The sequence below is a fragment of the Notolepis coatsorum genome, assembly GCF_963971535.1.
Source record: "Notolepis coatsorum genome assembly, chromosome: 6".
Classification (NCBI taxonomy): Eukaryota; Metazoa; Chordata; class Actinopteri; order Aulopiformes; family Paralepididae; genus Notolepis; species Notolepis coatsorum.
The window spans coordinates 164,608,896-164,629,146 of NC_140170.1; the positions used below are offsets into that span (position 1 = coordinate 164,608,896).

General features: G+C 48.0%; 1 protein-coding gene across 1 annotated transcript in view; it reads left to right on the top strand.

The window, feature by feature from the left end:
- slc25a26 (solute carrier family 25 member 26) overlaps positions 1-20,251 on the top strand; it is a 188,893-nt gene that overhangs the window by 113,972 nt on the left and 54,670 nt on the right. The window contains exon 6 of the mRNA XM_084316643.1: positions 19,904-19,948. Within this exon, the coding sequence (XP_084172769.1) occupies positions 19,904-19,948 (45 nt within the window). The remainder of the gene's footprint in view (positions 1-19,903; positions 19,949-20,251) is intronic.

Below are 20,251 nucleotides of genomic sequence, written 5' to 3' on the forward strand. Positions count from 1 at the left end.
AAGCAACAGGCGAGCAGGGTGGCCTAGTGGTTAGAGTGCACTCAATCTTTTCTTTTTTTTTGTATCCACTTTTTCTCCTTATTTTTCTATTTTTCTCCCATCCCAATTTCGCCTCGCCAATTCTCCCTTCAATTCTCCAGCGTCTCCTGCGTTAGAGGCGAGGCGCCTTGCCCACTGCGCCACTCAGCCGCCCCCTGCACTCAATCTTTTCAAAAGCAACAGGCGAGCAGGGTGGCCTAGTGGTTAGAGAGGCTGTTCCCTAGTAGTAGAGAAAAGTCCACACGCTGAAAAACTGAAAGTTCTCATTCAATTATTTACTTTAATCATTCGGCAATCAGCTAATGGGAGCGTGTCAGTGTTCCGTCTGGATATGCGTTAGGTCCAGTGCCTGCCTAGAACTGGCCTTGTGGATGTGTGTGTTACTACTCAGCTCTTAACCAGAAGATCATAGGTTCCAATCCCTGTAACAGCCACTGTGTCCATGAGCAAGAGCATGTCGGTACGAATGACTGACCCTGCCCTGTGACCCGTTTCGTGAAATGGTACTGTAGGTGTTTCTACAAGTGAAACTAGAGAGATAGAGGGGGGTCCTCCTGATTACAACTGTGTCACATGGCGATCGAGTGCTCTACGTCGCACAGCATTTGTGACGGTCTGTGCCGAGACCCTCTATGCTCTCAAAGTAGCGTTGAACTACTAAATAGAACTGTAAGAGCATCTCTACAACAGGACAAGTCTCTAGGACAAGCGGTTAACCAGTTATGAAAGGGGGCAGGGCTAAAGTACAGATGATGGGGCTAACGTTTAACACCAATGAAAAATTCCGCGACTCAGTCTAGTGATGCCTCAGACAAGTCTCTACAACAAGGTATGAAATGGGGAGTGGCTAAATGGTGTGTGTGTGTGTGTGTGTGTGCATCTGTGTGTGTGTGTGTGCTGTATGTATAGAGGCAAACATGAATGACTCAAAAGTTAAACATTGTTGCTTTCAACTTATTTTTGTGCTTGAAAAGACGGTGAAACAAGTGAACACAAGTGAAAATTGTAGGAGCAGTTAGAGCAGTTAGAGCAGTTAGAGCGGTTAGAGCAGTCAGAGCAGTTAGAGCAGTTAGAGTAGTCAGAGCAGTTAGAGCAGTTAGAGTAGTCAGAGCAGTCAGAGCGGTTAGAGCGGTTAGAGCAGTTAGAGCAGTTAGAGCAGACAGAGCAGTCAGAGCAGTTAGAGCAGTTAGAGCAGTTAGAGCAGTTAGAGCAGTCAGAGCAGTCAGAGCAGTTAGAGCAGTCAGAGCAGTTAGAGCAGTCAGAGCAGTCAGAGCAGTTAGAGCAGTTAGAGCAGTCAGAGCAGTTAGATCAGTCAGTTATATGGGAGAAAACTGCCCACAAAGTAATAGCACACCATTCCCTGCTCGATTTGAGGTATTCACCATGACTGTGGGAGGAGCAAATCCTCTTGGAATTTCTGGGACAGACTGACAGACAGACCTAGCCTCTCTGACAGCTGAAAATTCCCTAAAAGATTCTCATCCAAACTCACACTGATTGATGGATCGACATTTCTTTTTATTTGATACATTTTCCACAAATAAGGGAAGGACTCAAATAGAGCTGCATAGTTCTGTGTTTTATTTCAAAGTACTGTAGGTCTACAGATGCCAGTCTTTTTTCAAAGTGGACTACTTTTTATTTGATACATTTTCCACAAATAAGGGAAGGACTCAAATACACCTGCATAGTTCAGGGTTTTATTTCAAAGTAGGTCTACACATGCCAGTCTTTTTTCTCCTCTTCATAAGAGTTTGAGGTTTTCCTTTGTTATAACAGGTAAAAACAGCAATAAAATGTCAACAATCTTCTTTTTGTTGTTTTATAATTTCATAAATGCAACAAACTATAATGTGCTATACGTATAACGTATAATAAATCGCAAATGACTTTGGGTATGCAATCGTCAGGCGTTTTATGCAAAAGGTGGGCTATGCTTGGGGATAACTGTATATAAAACGTTATACACTGTGTTATCTTCATTTTAAGGGTAAATAGGTTTTGCGGCTCCAGATACATTTTATTTTGTGGGAGGGGGGGGAAATGGCTCTTTTGATGGTAAAAGGTTGCTGATCCATGGTGGTGCATCTGTGGTGAACCTCTGGTGGTGCATCTGTGGTGAACCTCTGGTGGTGCATCTGTGGTGAACCTCTGGTGGTGCATCTGTGGTGAACCTCTGGTGGTGCATCTGTGGTGAACCTCTGGTGGTGAACCTCTGGTGGTGCATCTGTGGTGAACCTCTGGTGGTGCATCTGTGGTGAACCTCTGGTGGTGAACCTCTGGTGGTGCATCTGTGGTGAACCTCTGGTGGTGCATCTGTGGTGAACCTCTGGTGGTGCATCTGTGGTGAACTTCTGGTGGTGCATCTGTGGTGAACCTCTGGTGGTGAACCTCTGGTGGTGAACCTCTGGTGGTGAACCTCTGGTGGTGCATCTGTGGTGAACTTCTGGTGGTGCATCTGTGGTGAACCTCTGGTGGTGCATCTGTGGTGAACTTCTGGTGGTGCATCTGTGGTGAACCTCTGGTGGTGAACCTCTGGTGGTGCATCTGTGGTGAACTTCTGGTGGTGCATCTGTGGTGAACCTCTGGTGGTGAACTTCTGGTGGTGCATCTGTGGTGAACCTCTGGTGGTGCATCTGTGGTGAACCTCTGGTGGTGCATCTGTGGTCCAGGGTTCGATTCCCGCTTGGGGACCAGGTTTCCGCGTTGCCAGGTACCCAGGTGGGGTATCTCCCAGGCCTTTCTGTGTGGAGTTTGCATGTTCTCCCCGTGCTCGCAAGGGTTTTCCCCCCCGATAAGAGAAATCCAATGGAAAAACATGCACAACAACAGATCGCTAACGCTGTGGCGTCCTTGACGAAGAGCACTTTGATTGGTCCCCGGGGTGCGGTCCCTCACCGACGCCCCTATCTGCACCCGGCTGCCCTTGGGGGGGAAGGACGACGGGATGGGTCAAGCGCAGAGACTCAATCGCATCGGCGACCCAACAATTGCATGTGTGTGTATTCATGTGTGTGTGCCGCCCATCGCATGTGTGTCACTGCATGCCAAATAAAGACTTCTCCAAAGTCCTGCATTATTATTATTATTATTATTATTATTATTATTATTATGGTGGTACATCTGTGGTGAACAAGCCTCTGGTGGTTGGACAGTTTGCTTGTCACACTCAATGAACACTTCCTGTCCCATCATGCTCGTTGGCTTTTATCAACACCTATCTGTTTTCCTGTGTTGACTTGAAGAGCCCAGATTAATGCATACACACACACACACACAGAGACACACACACACGCACACACGCGCAGCTTGAGGCTTTACGGAGCTGAACAAGCCATGCTAGTTATGGCGTTTTACGATGGAGGACAGAGTCAGCTGTTAGCACCAGAGAGTCTTTTATACTGACTGGCTGCCTGACTGGCTCCATGTTAGCCTAGCGTAGCGTTGCTCTGGCTGGCTGGCTGGCTGCGCGCTCGCCTAGCATAACATGGCCGAGTGCTACATGTGCCCAGCACATTTGAGGCTGGCCCGTCTCTCCATGTGTCCATATGCATATGGAATCATAGCCCTGGGGGGAGATGGAAAGAGAGACAGATTACCATATTGTGCTGAATATAAGACAGGGTTTTCTTTCCTGGAAAGAAATCTGAGGGGGCGTCGCCGTCGTCTCACTTTCCACGTCTAGACTTTGAAATGTCATTATAGGATCATTACCACACTCAGTGCCAGCCATGCGGAGCGCTAAAAGCCTCCGTATGCCACCACCCACTTCAATGATAGAGCTCTCATATTTGCAAACGCATAAACTATGTCTTAAATTATGGCTATGTGTCTAATCTGGCCGTCGCTTATCAATGACTTGTTTGCAGTCAACATTGTCGAAACGGATTGTTTTTTAATCGGTTCATTTCCGTTTTATACCATTTTGAAAAACGCTAGTTTTTTTTTAAGTTTCAGGAAAATATTAAGATTCTGTGATAATCGCCCTTTACTGGAATATTCTGGAATACACAAAAAACGTATTTTTTTTTATTAATCGTTTTCAAATAAACGCTAGATTATCGATAGTATGTGTACGTATGCACGCTATAGAAGCGAGCTGAAAATTCGATTATCTCATTTCCTGATCAGCACACACACACACACACGCACACACACACACATAGGGCACACGTTGATATCTCTGTGAAAAAAGGTCTGATTATCCCAAGACTGGTAAAATAGATTCATTACCTCAGATCAGATGTTCTCCAAAAAGATTATTCCAATTCCTGATCGCCATTCCAAATATCGACCGCGTTGGTACTGGAAATATGTATTCCACGCTGTTCTGATGGTCCACAATGAATCCGATCCTCTCGGATGACTTGCCCGAGAAGTAAAATGAGGAAGCTGGATTCCCCCCCCCCCCCATGTGTTTCATTTAATCCATTCCAAAGGGGTGCAGTACAACAGGGAGAGACAATAGGGGCGGTATTATCCCAATGGAGCTCAGAGAGTTTTCAGCACTAACGTGAGATTAGTTTCAAGTTTCAAGTTTCTTTATTAGTTGTCATACAGAAGTACAGAATACTTTTATACAAAATGCTTCTTTCTGTTACGCTCCAGAGACTGTGCTAGACAAAATAGGTAAGTACAAAATAAGTATAGCAAGCGTAAAATAGAAGTCACGTACGTAGACAAAAGTGTTCAGTATATACATATATACAATGTACAATGCAGAGTAGAAGTACCTGAGTTACAATACAATATACTATACAGTACAAAGCAGAAATGGGATGAGGTACAATTTACAGTAAGGTGTAATGAGGTATGGGTTGTAGTGCAAATTTTTACCAATAAATATAAAGTGTGTTTAGGTGTTCTAAAGTGGGTGCTGCAGTGAGTTGTTTGTTTAAAGTGAGTGTGTGCGTGTGGGTGTGTGTGCGGTGAGTGCATTTGATGGTTGTTACATAGTGTTATTGTCATTTAGCATTCTGATGGCCTGAGGATATAAGTTTCTTCTGAGTCTCTCTGTGCTTGCCATGAGACTCCGGTATCGCTTGCTTGACCGCAGCAGTTCAAAGAGGCAGTTGTTTGGATGGCTGGAGTCTTTGATAATTCTCTTAGCCTTACCCATGCACCGCTTGTTGTAAATGTCCTGGAGAGTGGGAAGCCCCGCTCCAAGTCTGCTACGGTCTTGTGTGGTGCTATTCCCAAACCAGGAGGTGATATTGCCAGTCAGGATGCTCTCTATTGTGCATGAGTAGAAGTTCTTAAGGATCTTCTGACTGACTTGGAACTTCCTTAGGCGCCTGAGGAAGTAGAGGCGTTGCCGTGCCTTCTTCACAACACTGTCAATGTGTGTGGTCCATGTCAAGTCCTCGGATATGTGGACTCTGAGGTACTTGAAACTGTTCACTCTCTCAACCGGTGCCCCGTCGATGCTGAGGGGGCTGTAGTCCCTGACCCCCGACCTCCTGAAGTCCACAATCATCTCTTTTGTTTTGCTGACATTCAGGGAGAGGCAGTTCTCCTGACACCACTGCGACAGATTCTCTACCTCTTCCAGGTAGACCCTCTCGTCGTTGACAGAGATCAGGCCCACCACTACTGTGTCATCAGCAAATTTGATGATTGTGTTGTTGTTCCGCTGTGCCACGCAGTCATGTGTGTACAGGGAGTAGAGGAGGGGACTCAGAACACAGCCCTGGGGGGCCTCTATGTTGAGCGTGATGGATGAGGAGGTGCAGTTGCCTGCTCCCATCAGGAAGTCCAAGACCCACTGGCAGAGGTCATAGTTCAAGCCCAGGTCCCTGAGCTTGGCTATGAGTTTGGAGGGGACTATGGTATTGAATGCTGAGCTGTAGTCGATGAACAGCATTCTCACATAGTTCCCCTGCCTCTTGTCCAGGTGTGATGCTGCTGTGTGCAGCACATGGGCTATGGCGTCCTCCGTGGACCTGTTGGGGCGATATGCAAATTGCAGGGGGTCCAGGTTGATGGGGAGGGAGGAACAGATGTAGCCCTTCACTAGCTTCTCAAAGCACTTCATGGCTATGGAGGTGAGAGCTACAGGGCGGTAGTCGTTGAGGCAAGCGGGCATAGATTTTTTTGGGTACAGGGATAATGGTGGACTTCTTCAGACAGGTGGGGATGACAGCCTGTTCTAAGGACAGGTTAAATATGTCAGTGAATACCGGGGCCAGTTGGTCGGCACAGACTTTTAAGATGCGGCCGGGGATGCCGTCCGGTCCTGCTGCCTTCCTGATATTCACTTTCTTAAAGGTCCTCACCTCATGTTCTGTTATCCTGAACACTGAATCTCCATCAGCAGCACCCCCCCCCCTCCATTGCAGTGGTTTGTAGGCTGGTGTTGTTATTCACAGCCTCAAACCGTGCATAGAAGGTATTGAGATAATTTCCTAAGGAGATGTCACTGTTCAGTTTGAGGGAGGTGCCTTTGTAATCTGTCATCGTTCTGAGGCCCTGCCACATACCTCTAGAGTCAGCCTGTTCAAAGTGAAGTTCAACTTTATGCCTGTAACGCCGTTTTTGCCTCTATTACTGTCCTCCTTACGTTGTATCTCGCCGCCTTGTGGTCATTCATGTTGCCTGTCACAAGCCCGGCGTTGTAGGCTGAGGTGCGCACTTTCAGAGCCTCACGGACAGATTTATCTACCCAGGGCTTTTGATTTGGGTAAACTCTAATTGTGGTAGAGGGGATTGTTTCTTCTACCAGAGTACAGACAAAGTCAAGCACCGTTTCAGTGTAGTCGTTAATATTGGCTGTGTTATCACGGAACACACTCCAGTCTGTGCATTCAAGTGCAGCCTGGAGTGTCTCCTCTGACTCCACAGTCCAACGCTTAACCTCTCGCGATACTACCGGCGCGCGCTTGAGACTTTGTTTGTACTTTGGCAAAAGAAAGATGACGGCGTGGTCCGACTTGCCGAATGGACTAAGAGCCTGTGATTTGTACCCATTCTTAAATTGCGAGTATACATGGTCTAATATGTTCTCGCCTCTGGTGGGACAGGGCACATGCTGATAGAAATTCGGCAGAAATTGATGAAATATGAATTCAAATCGCTCATAAAAAAAAAAGCGAGATTTATCGTCGCTGGCACTCAACGGTCGGCATGAACTAACGATAAATCTCGTCGCTGGCACTCAATGTGTTAATGATGCAGGCTTCTTGGCTGTGCAGCGTGAGCCTCAGTGGTTAGGGTTAGGGTTAACCTCGGTGGCTAGGGCTAACCTCTGTGGTTAGGGTTAACCTCTGTGGTTAGGGTTAACCTCTGTGGCTAGGGTTAACCTCGGTGGTTAGGGCTAACCTCTGTGGTTAGGGTTAACCACTGTGATTAGGGCTAACCACTGTGATTAGGGCTAACCTCGGTGGTTAGGGCTAACCTCAGTGGTTAGGGTTAACCTCAGTGGTTAGGGTTAACCTCTGTGGTTAGGGCTAACCTCGGTGGTTAGGGTTAACCTCTGTGGCTAGGGTTAACCTCGGTGGTTAGGGCTAACCTCAGTGGTTAGGGTTAACCTCAGTGGTTAGGGTTAACCTCTGTGGTTAGGGTTAACCTCTGTGGTTAGGGCTAACCTCGGTGGTTAGGGTCAGGCGTGCGTTCCTGAAATCAACTGGGGTTGCACGCACCTAATGGCGGCGCATGCGCGCGCTCCCGCGAATGCGCATAAATGTCCCCTCGCTTGAGCACAGACTACAGACAGTGCCTAATTGCCTCTACGAATGGAATGTAACACATGTCATTCACAACAAGTTAGGTGTGAATGTATCTGAGAACGTATTTAACACACCTGACGACCGGCGCTATATTGATATGCAAAGTAGCCCAGGTGGGTACTTATAGCGAGTACTTATCTGACCCTGCACGGAGTGCAACCCTGTCCCATGACGAACGCATGCCTGGTTAGGGTTAACCAGTGGTGAGTTGGTATAAATGTTCCCTCGCGTGCGCACAGAATAAAGACGATGCCTAATTTCCTCTAGGATTGGAATGTAACGCATTTCATTCACAAGTTTTGTGTGAATGTATCTGAGGACGTATTTGAACAAACCTGACGACCTGAGCTATTGTTATGCAAAGTAGCCAGGTGGGTACTTGGCGAGTTGGTGTGTCAGTCGAGTGCAGCGCATTCTTGTCTGCACGTGCATGCACATCTGTGCATGTGTGTGCACGTGCTCCTGCTCACAGACCTGGTGGAACGGCGTGCAACCCCGTCCCATGACCAACGCACCACTGGGGTTAACCTCGTGGTTAGGGTTAGGGTTAACCTCGGTGGTTAGGGTTAACCTCGTGGTTAGGGTTAACCTCGGTGGTTAGGGTTAACCTCGGTGGGAGGTTGAGAACAAGACAAGGGTGGAGGTCAGAGCTGGGATGTTCTCTTCTCTGTCCCCCCCTGGGGCCGTGCGTTTCAAACAGCTAGTCTCCAGGGCTCTGTCTCAACCGGTCCTGGTCCCCTACAGTCTGATCTCACCCGGGCCCCGTGTGGAGGTCTCACCCTGGTCTCTCTGAGGAGGTCTCACCCTGGTCTCTCTGAGGAGGTCTCACCCTGGTCTCTCTGAGGAGGTCTCACCCTGGTCTCTGTGAGGAGGTCTCACCCTGGTCTCTGTGAGGAGGTCTCACCCTGGTCTCTGTGAGGAGGTCTCACCCTGGTCTCTGTGAGGAGGTCTCACCCTGGTCTCTCTGAGGAGGTCTCACCCTGGTCTCTGTGAGGAGGTCTCACCCTGGTCTCTCTGAGGAGGTCTCACCCTGGTCTCTGTGAGGAGGTCTCACCCTGGTCTCTCTGAGGAGGTCTCACCCTGGTCTCTGTGAGGAGGTCTCACCCTGGTCTCTCTGAGGAGGTCTCACCCTGGTCTCTCTGAGGAGGTCTCACCCTGGTCTCTGTGAGGAGGTCTCACCCTGGTCTCTCTGAGGAGGTCTCACCCTGGTCTCTGTGAGGAGGTCTCACCCTGGTCTCTCTGAGGAGGTCTCACCCTGGTCTCTGTGAGGAGGTCTCACCCTGGTCTCTCTGAGGAGGTCTCACCCTGGTCTCTGTGAGGAGGTCTCACCCTGGTCTCTCTGAGGAGGTCTCACCCTGGTCTCTGTGAGGAGGTCTCACCCTGGTCTCTGTGAGGAGGTCTCACCCTGGTCTCTGTGAGGAGGTCTCACCCTGGTCTCTGTGAGGAGGTCTCACCCTGGTCTCTGTGAGGAGGTCTCACCCTGGTCTCTGTGAGGAGGTCTCACCCTGGTCTCTCTGTGAGGAGTCTCACCCTGGTCTCTGAGGAGGTCTCACCCTGGTCTCTGTGAGGAGGTCTCACCCTGGTCTCTGTGAGGAGGTCTCACCCTGGTCTCTCTGAGGAGGTCTCACCCTGGTCTCTGTGAGGAGGTCTCACCCTGGTCTCTCTGTGAGGAGGTCTCACCCTGGTCTCTGTGAGGAGGTCTCACCCTGGTCTCTGTGAGGAGGTCTCACCCTGGTCTCTGTGAGGAGGTCTCACCCTGGTCTCTGTGAGGAGGTCTCACCCTGGTCTCTCTGTGAGGAGGTCTCACCCTGGTCTCTCTCTGAGGAGGTCTCACCCTGGTCTCTGTGAGGAGGTCTCACCCTGGTCTCTGTGAGGAGGTCTCACCCTGGTCTCTGAGGAGGTCTCACCCTGGTCTCTGAGGAGGTCTCACCCTGGTCTCTCTGAGGAGGTCTCACCCTGGTCTCTCTGTGAGGAGGTCTCACCCTGGTCTCTGTGAGGAGGTCTCACCCTGGTCTCTCTCTGAGGAGGTCTCACCCTGGTCTCTGAGGAGGTCTCACCCTGGTCTCTCTGTGAGGAGGTCTCACCCTGGTCTCTGTGAGGAGGTCTCACCCTGGTCTCTGTGAGGAGGTCTCACCCTGGTCTCTCTGTGAGGAGGTCTCACCCTGGTCTCTGTGAGGAGGTCTCACCCTGGTCTCTCTGTGAGGAGGTCTCACCCTGGTCTCTCTGTGAGGAGGTCTCACCCTGGTCTCTGAGGAGGTCTCACCCTGGTCTCTCTCTGAGGAGGTCTCACCCTGGTCTCTGAGGAGGTCTCACCCTGGTCTCTCTGAGGAGGTCTCACCCTGGTCTCTCTGTGAGGAGGTCTCACCCTGGTCTCTGAGGAGGTCTCACCCTGGTCTCTCTGTGAGGAGGTCTCACCCTGGTCTCTCTGTGAGGAGGTCTCACCCTGGTCTCTGAGGAGGTCTCACCCTGGTCTCTGTGAGGAGGTCTCACCCTGGTCTCTGTGAGGAGGTCTCACCCTGGTCTCTGTGAGGAGGTCTCACCCTGGTCTCTGTGAGGAGGTCTCACCCTGGTCTCTGTGAGGAGGTCTCACCCTGGTCTCTGTGAGGAGGTCTCACCCTGGTCTCTGAGGAGGTCTCACCCTGGTCTCTCTGAGGAGGTCTCACCCTGGTCTCTGAGGAGGTCTCACCCTGGTCTCTGTGAGGAGGTCTCACCCTGGTCTCTGAGGAGGTCTCACCCTGGTCTCTGTGAGGAGGTCTGACCCTGGTCTCTGTGAGGAGGTCTCACCCTGGTCTCTCTGAGGAGGTCTCACCCTGGTCTCTCTGTGAGGAGGTCTCACCCTGGTCTCTGTGAGGAGGTCTCACCCTGGTCTCTGTGAGGAGGTCTCACCCTGGTCTCTCTGTGAGGAGGTCTCACCCTGGTCTCTGAGAGGAGGTCTCACCCTGGTCTCTGTGAGGAGGTCTCACCCTGGTCTCTCTCTGAGGAGGTCTCACCCTGGTCTCTGTGAGGAGGTCTCACCCTGGTCTCTGTGAGGAGGTCTCACCCTGGTCTCTCTGTGAGGAGGTCTCACCCTGGTCTCTGAGGAGGTCTCACCCTGGTCTCTCTGAGGAGGTCTCACCCTGGTCTCTGTGAGGAGGTCTCACCCTGGTCTCTGTGAGGAGGTCTCACCCTGGTCTCTGTGAGGAGGTCTCACCCTGGTCTCTCTGAGGAGGTCTCACCCTGGTCTCTGTGAGGAGGTCTCACCCTGGTCTGTGAGGAGGTCTCACCCTGGTCTCTGTGAGGAGGTCTCACCCTGGTCTCTCTGAGGAGGTCTCACCCTGGTCTCTCTGAGGAGGTCTCACCCTGGTCTCTGTGAGGAGGTCTCACCCTGGTCTCTGTGAGGAGGTCTCACCCTGGTCTCTGTGAGGAGGTCTCACCCTGGTCTCTCTGAGGAGGTCTCACCCTGGTCTCTCTGAGGAGGTCTCACCCTGGTCTCTGTGAGGAGGTCTCACCCTGGTCTCTGTGAGGAGGTCTCACCCTGGTCTCTCTCTGAGGAGGTCTCACCCTGGTCTCTGTGAGGAGGTCTCACCCTGGTCTCTCTGAGGAGGTCTCACCCTGGTCTCTGTGAGGAGGTCTCACCCTGGTCTCTCTGTGAGGAGGTCTCACCCTGGTCTCTGTGAGGAGGTCTCACCCTGGTCTCTCTGAGGAGGTCTCACCCTGGTCTCTGTGAGGAGGTCTCACCCTGGTCTCTGTGAGGAGGTCTCACCCTGGTCTCTGTGAGGAGGTCTCACCCTGGTCTCTGTGTGAGGAGCAGGCAAGACCAGCCGCATTTCATTGTATACCTGTATGCCGTGACAATTAAAACTCTTGAATCTTGAATCTTGAATCTTGAGTGATGCCACAGATTACTTGTAAAAGTAATCTGATTACTGATTACTCCTTTAAAAAGTAATCTAAGTTACTTTACTGATTACTTGATTATCAGAGTAACTTAGTTACTTTGAAAGTAACTAGGTTACGAAGTCGTCGTCGTTCCCCCAACAGTTTTTTTTAAAACGCTTTATTGAAAGTGCATAAATTGTTTTTAACTTGTTTCTCTGCACATAACGTAAATTGTTAAACTAGTGCTTCAGCTTCTGTACCATCAAGTATGGTAAAGCAACAGTCTATGATGCTCACAGCATTAGAGCAGCCAGCCAGTGGTTTTACAAAACCAGTGTATCACATCTAACAAATGCAGGCTGAACTATTCAATTATATCAACTGTAACTATTAAATTGTTTTTATAAATGTCTCTCTATAAACATACAATCAGTCTCTCTTTAACATGTAAATTAACTGTAAATCTGGCAAATAAGAGCTTTTGCTCTGCCACCATCAACCCTCCTGTACCTAGTCGAAGCGTCGGCTAGTGTTGTGATTCCAGATGCTTTCAATGCAATTGGATGTGCTGTTTTTAGCAGTAGACAGTATTTTGTTTCCTCCGCCGTGAAGTAGTGACAAGGCTACGTTTAGACGAGCGTTTTGGGGTGGAATTCTGAACAGAAACCGCAAAAGTCATCTTGCGGTTTCACTTTTAATTTTGCCAAGCGTTTTGGGGTGGAATTCTCCGACGACGGAGCCCTGCTGTCACACGATTGGCGCATATGTCACATGACGTGCTGTGAAGACCCGCCCTACTCTGCCTCTGATTCGCAGACTGTGGATGGGGAATGTGATTGGACCAAAGCAGAGTCACTCAGAGACAGAGGGACCAGTCACGCCGAGGGACACATTCTTGTATTTAACCCTTTCACTGCCACACCACGTCACTCCCAAAAGAAAAACAGCTCAAAATGTATTTTTGACTGTCGAAAACGAAATAAAATACTGCATTCCGCCTGCATTATGAATTTATGATGAGATAGTAACGAAATAGTAACGCACAGCCACTTGGACAAGTAACTGCAATCAGATTACTGGCTTTTAAAGATTAACGCGTTAGATTACTATTTTCGGGGAAAAGTAATCAGATTACAATAACGCGTTACTTAGTAACGCGTTACTGGCATCACTGGTGAGGAGGTCTCACCCTGGTCTCTGTGAGGAGGTCTCACCCTGGTCTCTGTGAGGAGGTCTCACCCTGGTCTCTGTGAGGAGGTCTCACCCTGGTCTCTGTGAGGAGGTCTCACCCTGGTCTCTGTGAGGAGGTCTCACCCTGGTCTCTGTGAGGAGGTCTCACCCTGGTCTCTGTGAGGAGGTCTCACCCTGGTCTCTGTGAGGAGGTCTCACCCTGGTCTCTGAGGAGGTCTCACCCTGGTCTCTGTGAGGAGGTCTCACCCTGGTCTCTGAGGAGGTCTCACCCTCTGAGGAGGTCTCACCCTGGTCTCTCTGTGAGGAGGTCTCACCCTGGTCTCTCTGAGAGGAGGTCTCACCCTGGTCTCTGAGGAGGTCTCACCCTGGTCTCTGTGAGGAGGTCTCACCCTGGTCTCTGAGGAGGTCTCACCCTGGTCTCTCTGAGGAGGTCTCACCCTGGCCCCCATCAGGTTCCCAACTCTCCAGGGGGTCCCCTTGCAAACGCACCGATCGTTCAAACAACATCAAATAGCATAGAATAACAATTGATTACTTAACACACTAACATAACATAATCTATTCCACTCATCCCATTCTGATAAATGTCTTTCACAAGCTTATGTGTTTTTAAAGGGCTTTTTGATTTTCTTGAGTTGAATTTGGGCCTCACAATGGATTATGCAACTGTTTGAATGTAAAATTAAATATAAAAAAAATATGTATTCTATTTATTTTTGGGGCTTTTTGTATTTTTCACCCATCCCAATTTTAGTCGTTACGCCAATTCCGTTGCACGCATTGCCCCACTGTCGGCCTGGGGAGGGTGCAGAACTACCACATGCCTCCTCCATACATGTGGAGACGCTTCTTTTCACCTGAGGAGCGAGGAGTTTCACTGGGGGAACGTATCTCCCCCAGATCCCCTTCCCGACCGACCAGTAGGAGTCACAGTTTACAACGACCAGGACACATACCCCACTGGCTTCCCACCCGCCAACACTGCCAATTGTGTTAGTAGGGACGACTGACCAAGCCGGAGGTACCGCTGACAGCTGGATTCGTTCCCAGAGTCTCTGCGGTGGTAGGCGAGTGCTTAGTCCACTGTGCTACCCAGCCGCAGACTGTTTGAATGTTTTGACTCATCCCTAATGTATAGTACCTAAATAATGGTATGTCAGTCAATCCTTAGTACAGTCAATCCCCTCTCATATTGTGAAACCTCTGGAGTTTATATCACACACACACAAACCTTCACACTCACAGCTGGAATCAGCCTAATACATCAGAGCTGTAATCTATCCCCTGTGCCAGGGGTGTCAGAGTGAATCATACATCATTCACCGACATCTCTAGTTTAAGATTATGTCACTATCTTTGCTCTAGCATCTGAAAGCCTCACACTGCTAGTCAGCCTCACACACATGTAGCTACATAAGGTGTGTGAGTTTACAGTATTAGTGTGTGTGTGTGTCAGCATCCAACTTCTCCCATAATTATGACGGCTTATCAATATACAGCTTATCAATATAAACCTGACCATATGCGGCACTCAAACTCAGTTTTATCTCTGCTAGACACACACACACACACACATACACACACACAGACACACACTCTCACTCAAGTTCTGTGCCAGGGGTGTCGAAGCAAATAAAAAAATCATTGTAGGATCACTCACTTCCCAGAACCACTGCAGAATCCATTTCAACTCCCCTCTCTCTTGACTCTCTCTATCTGACTCTTCTGCCTCTCTCTGTCTCTCTCTCTTTCTCGAATTCCTTCTCTCTGACTCTCTCTGACTCCCTTTCTCTCTCTCCTGACTCTCTCTCTCTCTTGCTCTCTGACTCCCCCCCTCTATCTTCTAATTCTATTTCTATCTCTAATTCCTTCTCTCCATCTCTCTTTTTCTCTCTCTCTGACTCCCTCTCTCTCTCTCTCTCTCTCTCTCTCTCTCTCTCTCTCGCTCTCTCTCTCTCTCTCTCTCTCTCTCTCTCTCTCTCTCTCTCTCTCTCTCTCTCTCTCTCTCTCTCTCTCTCTCTCTCTCTCTCTCTCTCTCTCTCTCTCTCGCTATCTCTCTCTCTATATATATATCTCTCTCTCTGTCTGACTCTCCCCCTCTCTCTCTCTCTCTGTCTGACTCTCTCCCCCCCCTCTCTCTCTCTCTCTCTCTCTCTCTCTGACTCCCCCCCCCCCTCTTTCTCTTTATCTCTCTCTCTCTGTCTGACTCTCTCCCCCCCTCTCTCTCTCTCTCTCTCTCTGACTCCCCCCCCCCCCCCCTCTTTCTCTTTATCTCTCTCTCTCTCTGACTCCCTCTATGTCTCTGGAAACAGATTGATTTCATCAGGTATATAATAAACGACAGGTGACTTTATTACTTGCTGTGTTTGGCAGAGAGAGAGCCTCGCTGGCCTGCAGGCTCGCTCCTCAGCCATCAGACCGAGTGTGACCGTAGACCTACCAGAGTCTTAGCTCGTCTCCAAGTAGAACAGGAGCCGTTCCTTCTGTCTGCCTGGAAAGAGTTTCCATTGTCTCGATTTGGAAACTGAGATGTGGGATGGATGTGATGGATGTGATGGTCACCACTGGTACCAGGCGGCTCGTGTCATGCATGCAGTTATTTGTTAAATGATCCGCAAATATACTCTATCTGAGAATAGATCATTGGCACATGTATTGCTGAGGCAATTGGTATTGTTAGCTCCGCCCAGACGAGGGTTATATTTCCACGTCCATGTGTGTGTGTGTGTGTGTGTGTGTGTGTGTTTGTATGTGTGTGTGTGTGTGTGTTTGTGTGTGTTTGTATGTATGTGTGTGTCTGTTTGTTTGTATGTGTGTGTGTGTGTGTTTGTATGAATGTGTGTGTGTGTGTTTGTATGAATGTATTTGTGTGTGTGTTTGTATGAATGTGTGTGTGTGTTTGTATGAACGTATGTGTTTGTGTATGTCTGTGTGTGTGTATGTATGTCTGTGTGTGTGTGTGTATGTATGTATGTGTACATGCGTGGATCCGCTCTCACCATATCTTGATCGCCAGTGACATCTTCTGTGCACATTTGTGACCCCAAGAGGAAAGACCCCGTGACCTTTCCTAGTTGTGCCACCATCGGGCCAAACTTAAGACTTTCAAATGAGCGTGTCTCTTGACCCAGTTAGTCCTATACGGTCACAAAAGGTGCCGTGAATATTCACGACCCCTAGAGGTCACCTTGCAACCTCTCCTCTAATGCTACTAATCAGTAGCTCAAACTGAGAACAGATATCTCAAAACGTAACGTCTGGATTGCCATTTTCATGAGCATATACGTTCTGACCTATTTAGTCATACAGTCACAAAATGATGCTGTTAACATTCATGACCTGTAGAGTCACGGTGACCCTGTGACCTTTCCACTAGCGTCATCATGTGACAATATTGGCAACTCTTGTCATCTACCCAGTAAAATGTTGCCTGTGAAAGTAACAAGAAAGTGAGGAGATTGTTCTGCCTTGGCGGAGCTCTACACTCTGCTAAGTGCATTCTTCTGGCCCGAACTGTTGTGACACTGATACCAGGTATAATACTTCAACTCGAGGTCTCTCGAGTTTGCTCTGAACAGGGTAAATAAATATGCATTTTTACTATGACAACTCTAGCTCATGGAATGCACTCCAACAGTCTTTAAAGCTCAAGATTCTCCACTATGTTGCAGTTTAAAACCTTGATCTCCCAACCTTTGTCAACCAAGTTATACATGTTTTAATTGATTTGGTATCCTTACTTTTGCATTGTCTTATTTAAATTAATTTATATGCTGTGTGATTTTATATGCCTTTTTTGTGCTTATTTCTATATACCACTCGACGTGACTGTAAATGAAGGAAACCTCACTTGCCTCTCGAGTTTAAATAAAGCTTTGAAATGAAATACTGGTAATGAAATGATCCCCTTTCCCCCTCAACACATTATTTTGTTCAAAGAAAGTACCCAGAGTACATCTTTCTTGTGTGTAGCAGGCTGTGTGTGCTATTAGCGTTTATAAATAGTATCAGATGCTTCAGCAATGATTTGAGAGAGAGAGAGGAAAGAAGAAAAACAACAAATTTTTCCTCAAGCTTTTTGATATCTTTGGATCCCTAACTATTCAGTATAATAAAAAAGAGCAAACCTTTTAGTGTGTGTTTTCAGTTTCCATCTTTACAGACTGCTTTGATTAGTTACAGAGAAGCTTAAATCAAGCAGCCTTTAAAGGTAATGAAATAATAACTACAGCCATGAATCAACTTGTACAGTTTAGAGCAGGGATCTTAGATATTTGGTAGAGACCCAAAGGTGGCTCATAGGAAAAATGTTTAACCCTTCCACTACCACACGACAGAAGGTTAACCTTTCACTACTACCCTACAGACCACACTGGGCCGGACACGTCTTCTTTAAACAAGTCAAGAAGAAACATCACACTAAATCAAGAACAAAACAAAAACACCATGAAATCCAAAATAAAATGTAAAATAAATAAATGAATGCAACACTAACACATTAACCAGTTGGTAGTGTGGTAGTGAAAGGGTTCAAAGCGAAGGAATTAGAGAAACAGCCTAGAGTCTGATGTGCTGCTGTGGACGTTTCATGCAGACCTAGAATATCCATCCCTGGTGAGAAGTAAAAGACGTACTGCATCAGGGTAACTAACCCGTGTCGCTGAATTTAGGAGTGGATCGCTCTGCTTTTCTTGGCGGCATGTGGCCACTTCAAACGCAGAGGGCAGGTGAGGCTTTTTCGCTCAGCAGAGATGTGTGACCAGGGATCAGTTGATGCTGAAAAACTGTTTCAGTTATCTGAAAAGACAGTTGCATTCAGAAATTGATGTGGAAACGTATACATTTATTAGATATTTGGAAGTAGCACCTCTCACTGTGTCTTGTGGGTTGGCTGGTTGGCTGGCTGCTGGCTGGTTGGCTGCTGGCTGGTTGGCTGGCTGGCTGGTTGGCTGGCTGGCTGGATGGTTGGCTGGCTGGTTGGCTGCTGGCTGGTTGGCTGCTGGCTGGTTGGCTGGCTGGATGGTTGGCTGGCTGGTTGGTTGCTGGCTGGTTGGCTGACTGGCTGGCTGGCTGGCTGGTTGGCTGCTGGCTGGTTGGCTGGCTGGCTGGTTGGCTGGCTGGCTGGCTGGCTGGCTGGCTGGCTGGCTGGCTGGTTGGCTGCTGGCTGGTTGGCTGGCTGACTGGCTGGCTGGCTGGTTGGCTGGCTGGTTGGCTGGCTGGCTGGCTGGCTGGCTGGCTCAAGTGTCAATGGGATCAGTGGGGACCAGTTAGGTTACACTGGTCTGGTTCATAGTGTTTGTTAACCCTTTCAGGCTTCTTTTTCATCTCCATAGATTCCAATGACCAGTTGCCATTTTTACAACGTCATCGTTAGAATGTTCCGTTCTCAGAGTTCCATCTGGATGGTGCACCTGAGGCGGTTAATGTGAGGTCAATTGGTTTGGAATGAATTCCATTAGCGTGTGTTTTAGTGCGTTGAGTCTGTGCCCAGACTGACTGGCTGTGGAGATAATGCGATCCGACACAAGACAAACCACACGGCTGAACGTCGCTGTCACTGCTGCCATCAAGGCCTGATGACTGACGATCACTGTCACAATATTTATTCCTCTCCTTCTCTTGTTCTCTCTCTCTCTCTTCCTTCTTCTATCTCTCTCACTCCTTCTGAGGAAGCGCATGCCTGTGTGTGTGTGTGTGTGCGTGAATTGAGAGTGTGACTTGTCTGTATGCATTGTCTGTCTGTGTTCGTGAATCAGTACAGGGAGGGATGCTGTATGTCTGTGTATATGGGTCGGTGTGTTTGATTGATTGCATATTTACAATATTCTATGTTTACTTATTTACATATTAAACTATCATTATTATTTATTATTTAACCAGGCAGGTCAATTTAGAACAAGTTCTTATTTGCAATGGCAGCCTGGCATTGTGTGTGTCTTTGTGTAATGTGTGTGTCTGAGTATCTCTGTGTCGGTGTGTGTGTGTGTCTGGCTGTGTCTTAATTTTTGTGTGTGTGCGTGTGTGTGTATGTCATTCTGCCTTGGCAGTGTCATTGATTTCCTCTCGCTGTCACTTCCTGTGCGAAGCCCTTCGAGCGTTTCCAGTGGCAGTTCTCCGTCACGCTTCCATCTACCCCTCCGATCCCTCTCTATCCCTCCATCCATCTATCTCTCCATCTCTCCATCCCTCCATCTGTGAACCCCAGACCACAGGCTCTTCTCATTTATTAATCATCAGTGCAGAGAGAGAGAGAGAGAGAGAGAGAGAGAGAGAGAGAGAGAGAGAGAGAGAGAGAATAGGAGTGAGAGAGATAATGGACATAAATAACAAGTACAAAGCTTGTTCAAGGATTTGAGACAAAGCGCTTTCAGTTAATCAATTCAAGAAGTGAACATTCTTCAAACTCAAACTATTGAATAACTTGTGGCGTTAAGAGAAGCTGCACAGTGTAAAGTGTAAATATTGAATAACTTGTGGCTAAAAAGCTTCCGTATCCACAGTGTAAAGTTACTGTATCCTATCCTTGCTGCGCCTGCTACTCATCTTTGTTTACTTTCTGTGTTGGTATCAACAACTCTTCTCTTCCGTCTCTACTGTACTGTTGCACTCACTGACAGCCTGTTCAATGCCTAGACTATTCTAGAGTGTTCTATCTAACCTTTCCTATGTGAAGTTTGCTCAAAATGGCAACATAGACCAAGCACTGCTACTTGATTGTTTTGCTATTATATATAGTTTGGTAATAAACGTGAAAAGGAAAACTCACCCCAGCTTTGTAAAAATACACTTTTATAGCTCCTTCTGTAGTTAAAACGTTTACTTCCGTGTTCCTCTTCTAGTGTTCTTCTTCTTGTGTCCATCAGGAGATGATGATGATAGTGGGAGTGTTTTAATTATAAAAGTGGATTCCTACAAAGTTGGGCTGACCAGACTATATATAATAAAAAAAAAAGTCACGTATTTCAAAGGAATTGATGCAAACATGCTCCAATAAGTCATGCTTCAATAAAACATGCTTCAATAAGTCATGCTTTAATAAGTAAAACATGCTTCAATAAGTAAAACATGCTTCATGTTTTTTTTTCTTTCAGATCCCATTTTCTCTGGTGCAGTTTCCACTTTGGGAATATCTAAAGGTATGGATCATCTATCTGTCTGTCTGTCTGTCTGTCTGTCTGTCTGTCTGTCTGTCTGTCTGTCTGTCTGTCTGTCTGTCTGTCTGTCTGTCTGTCTGTCTGTCTGTTAAGTGAGCAAGACACTTAACCCATAATCTGGTTTACACTTTACATGATTGCTGTGTGTGTCCCCCCCCCCACACACACACACACACACACAGTCATTGACAGTAATGATTCTCAGTAATAACCTGGTAGTAAAGTTTTAATGATGTGCTTTGACATATTTACAGTAGGAGCCCCCCCCCCCCCCCCCCGTCACAC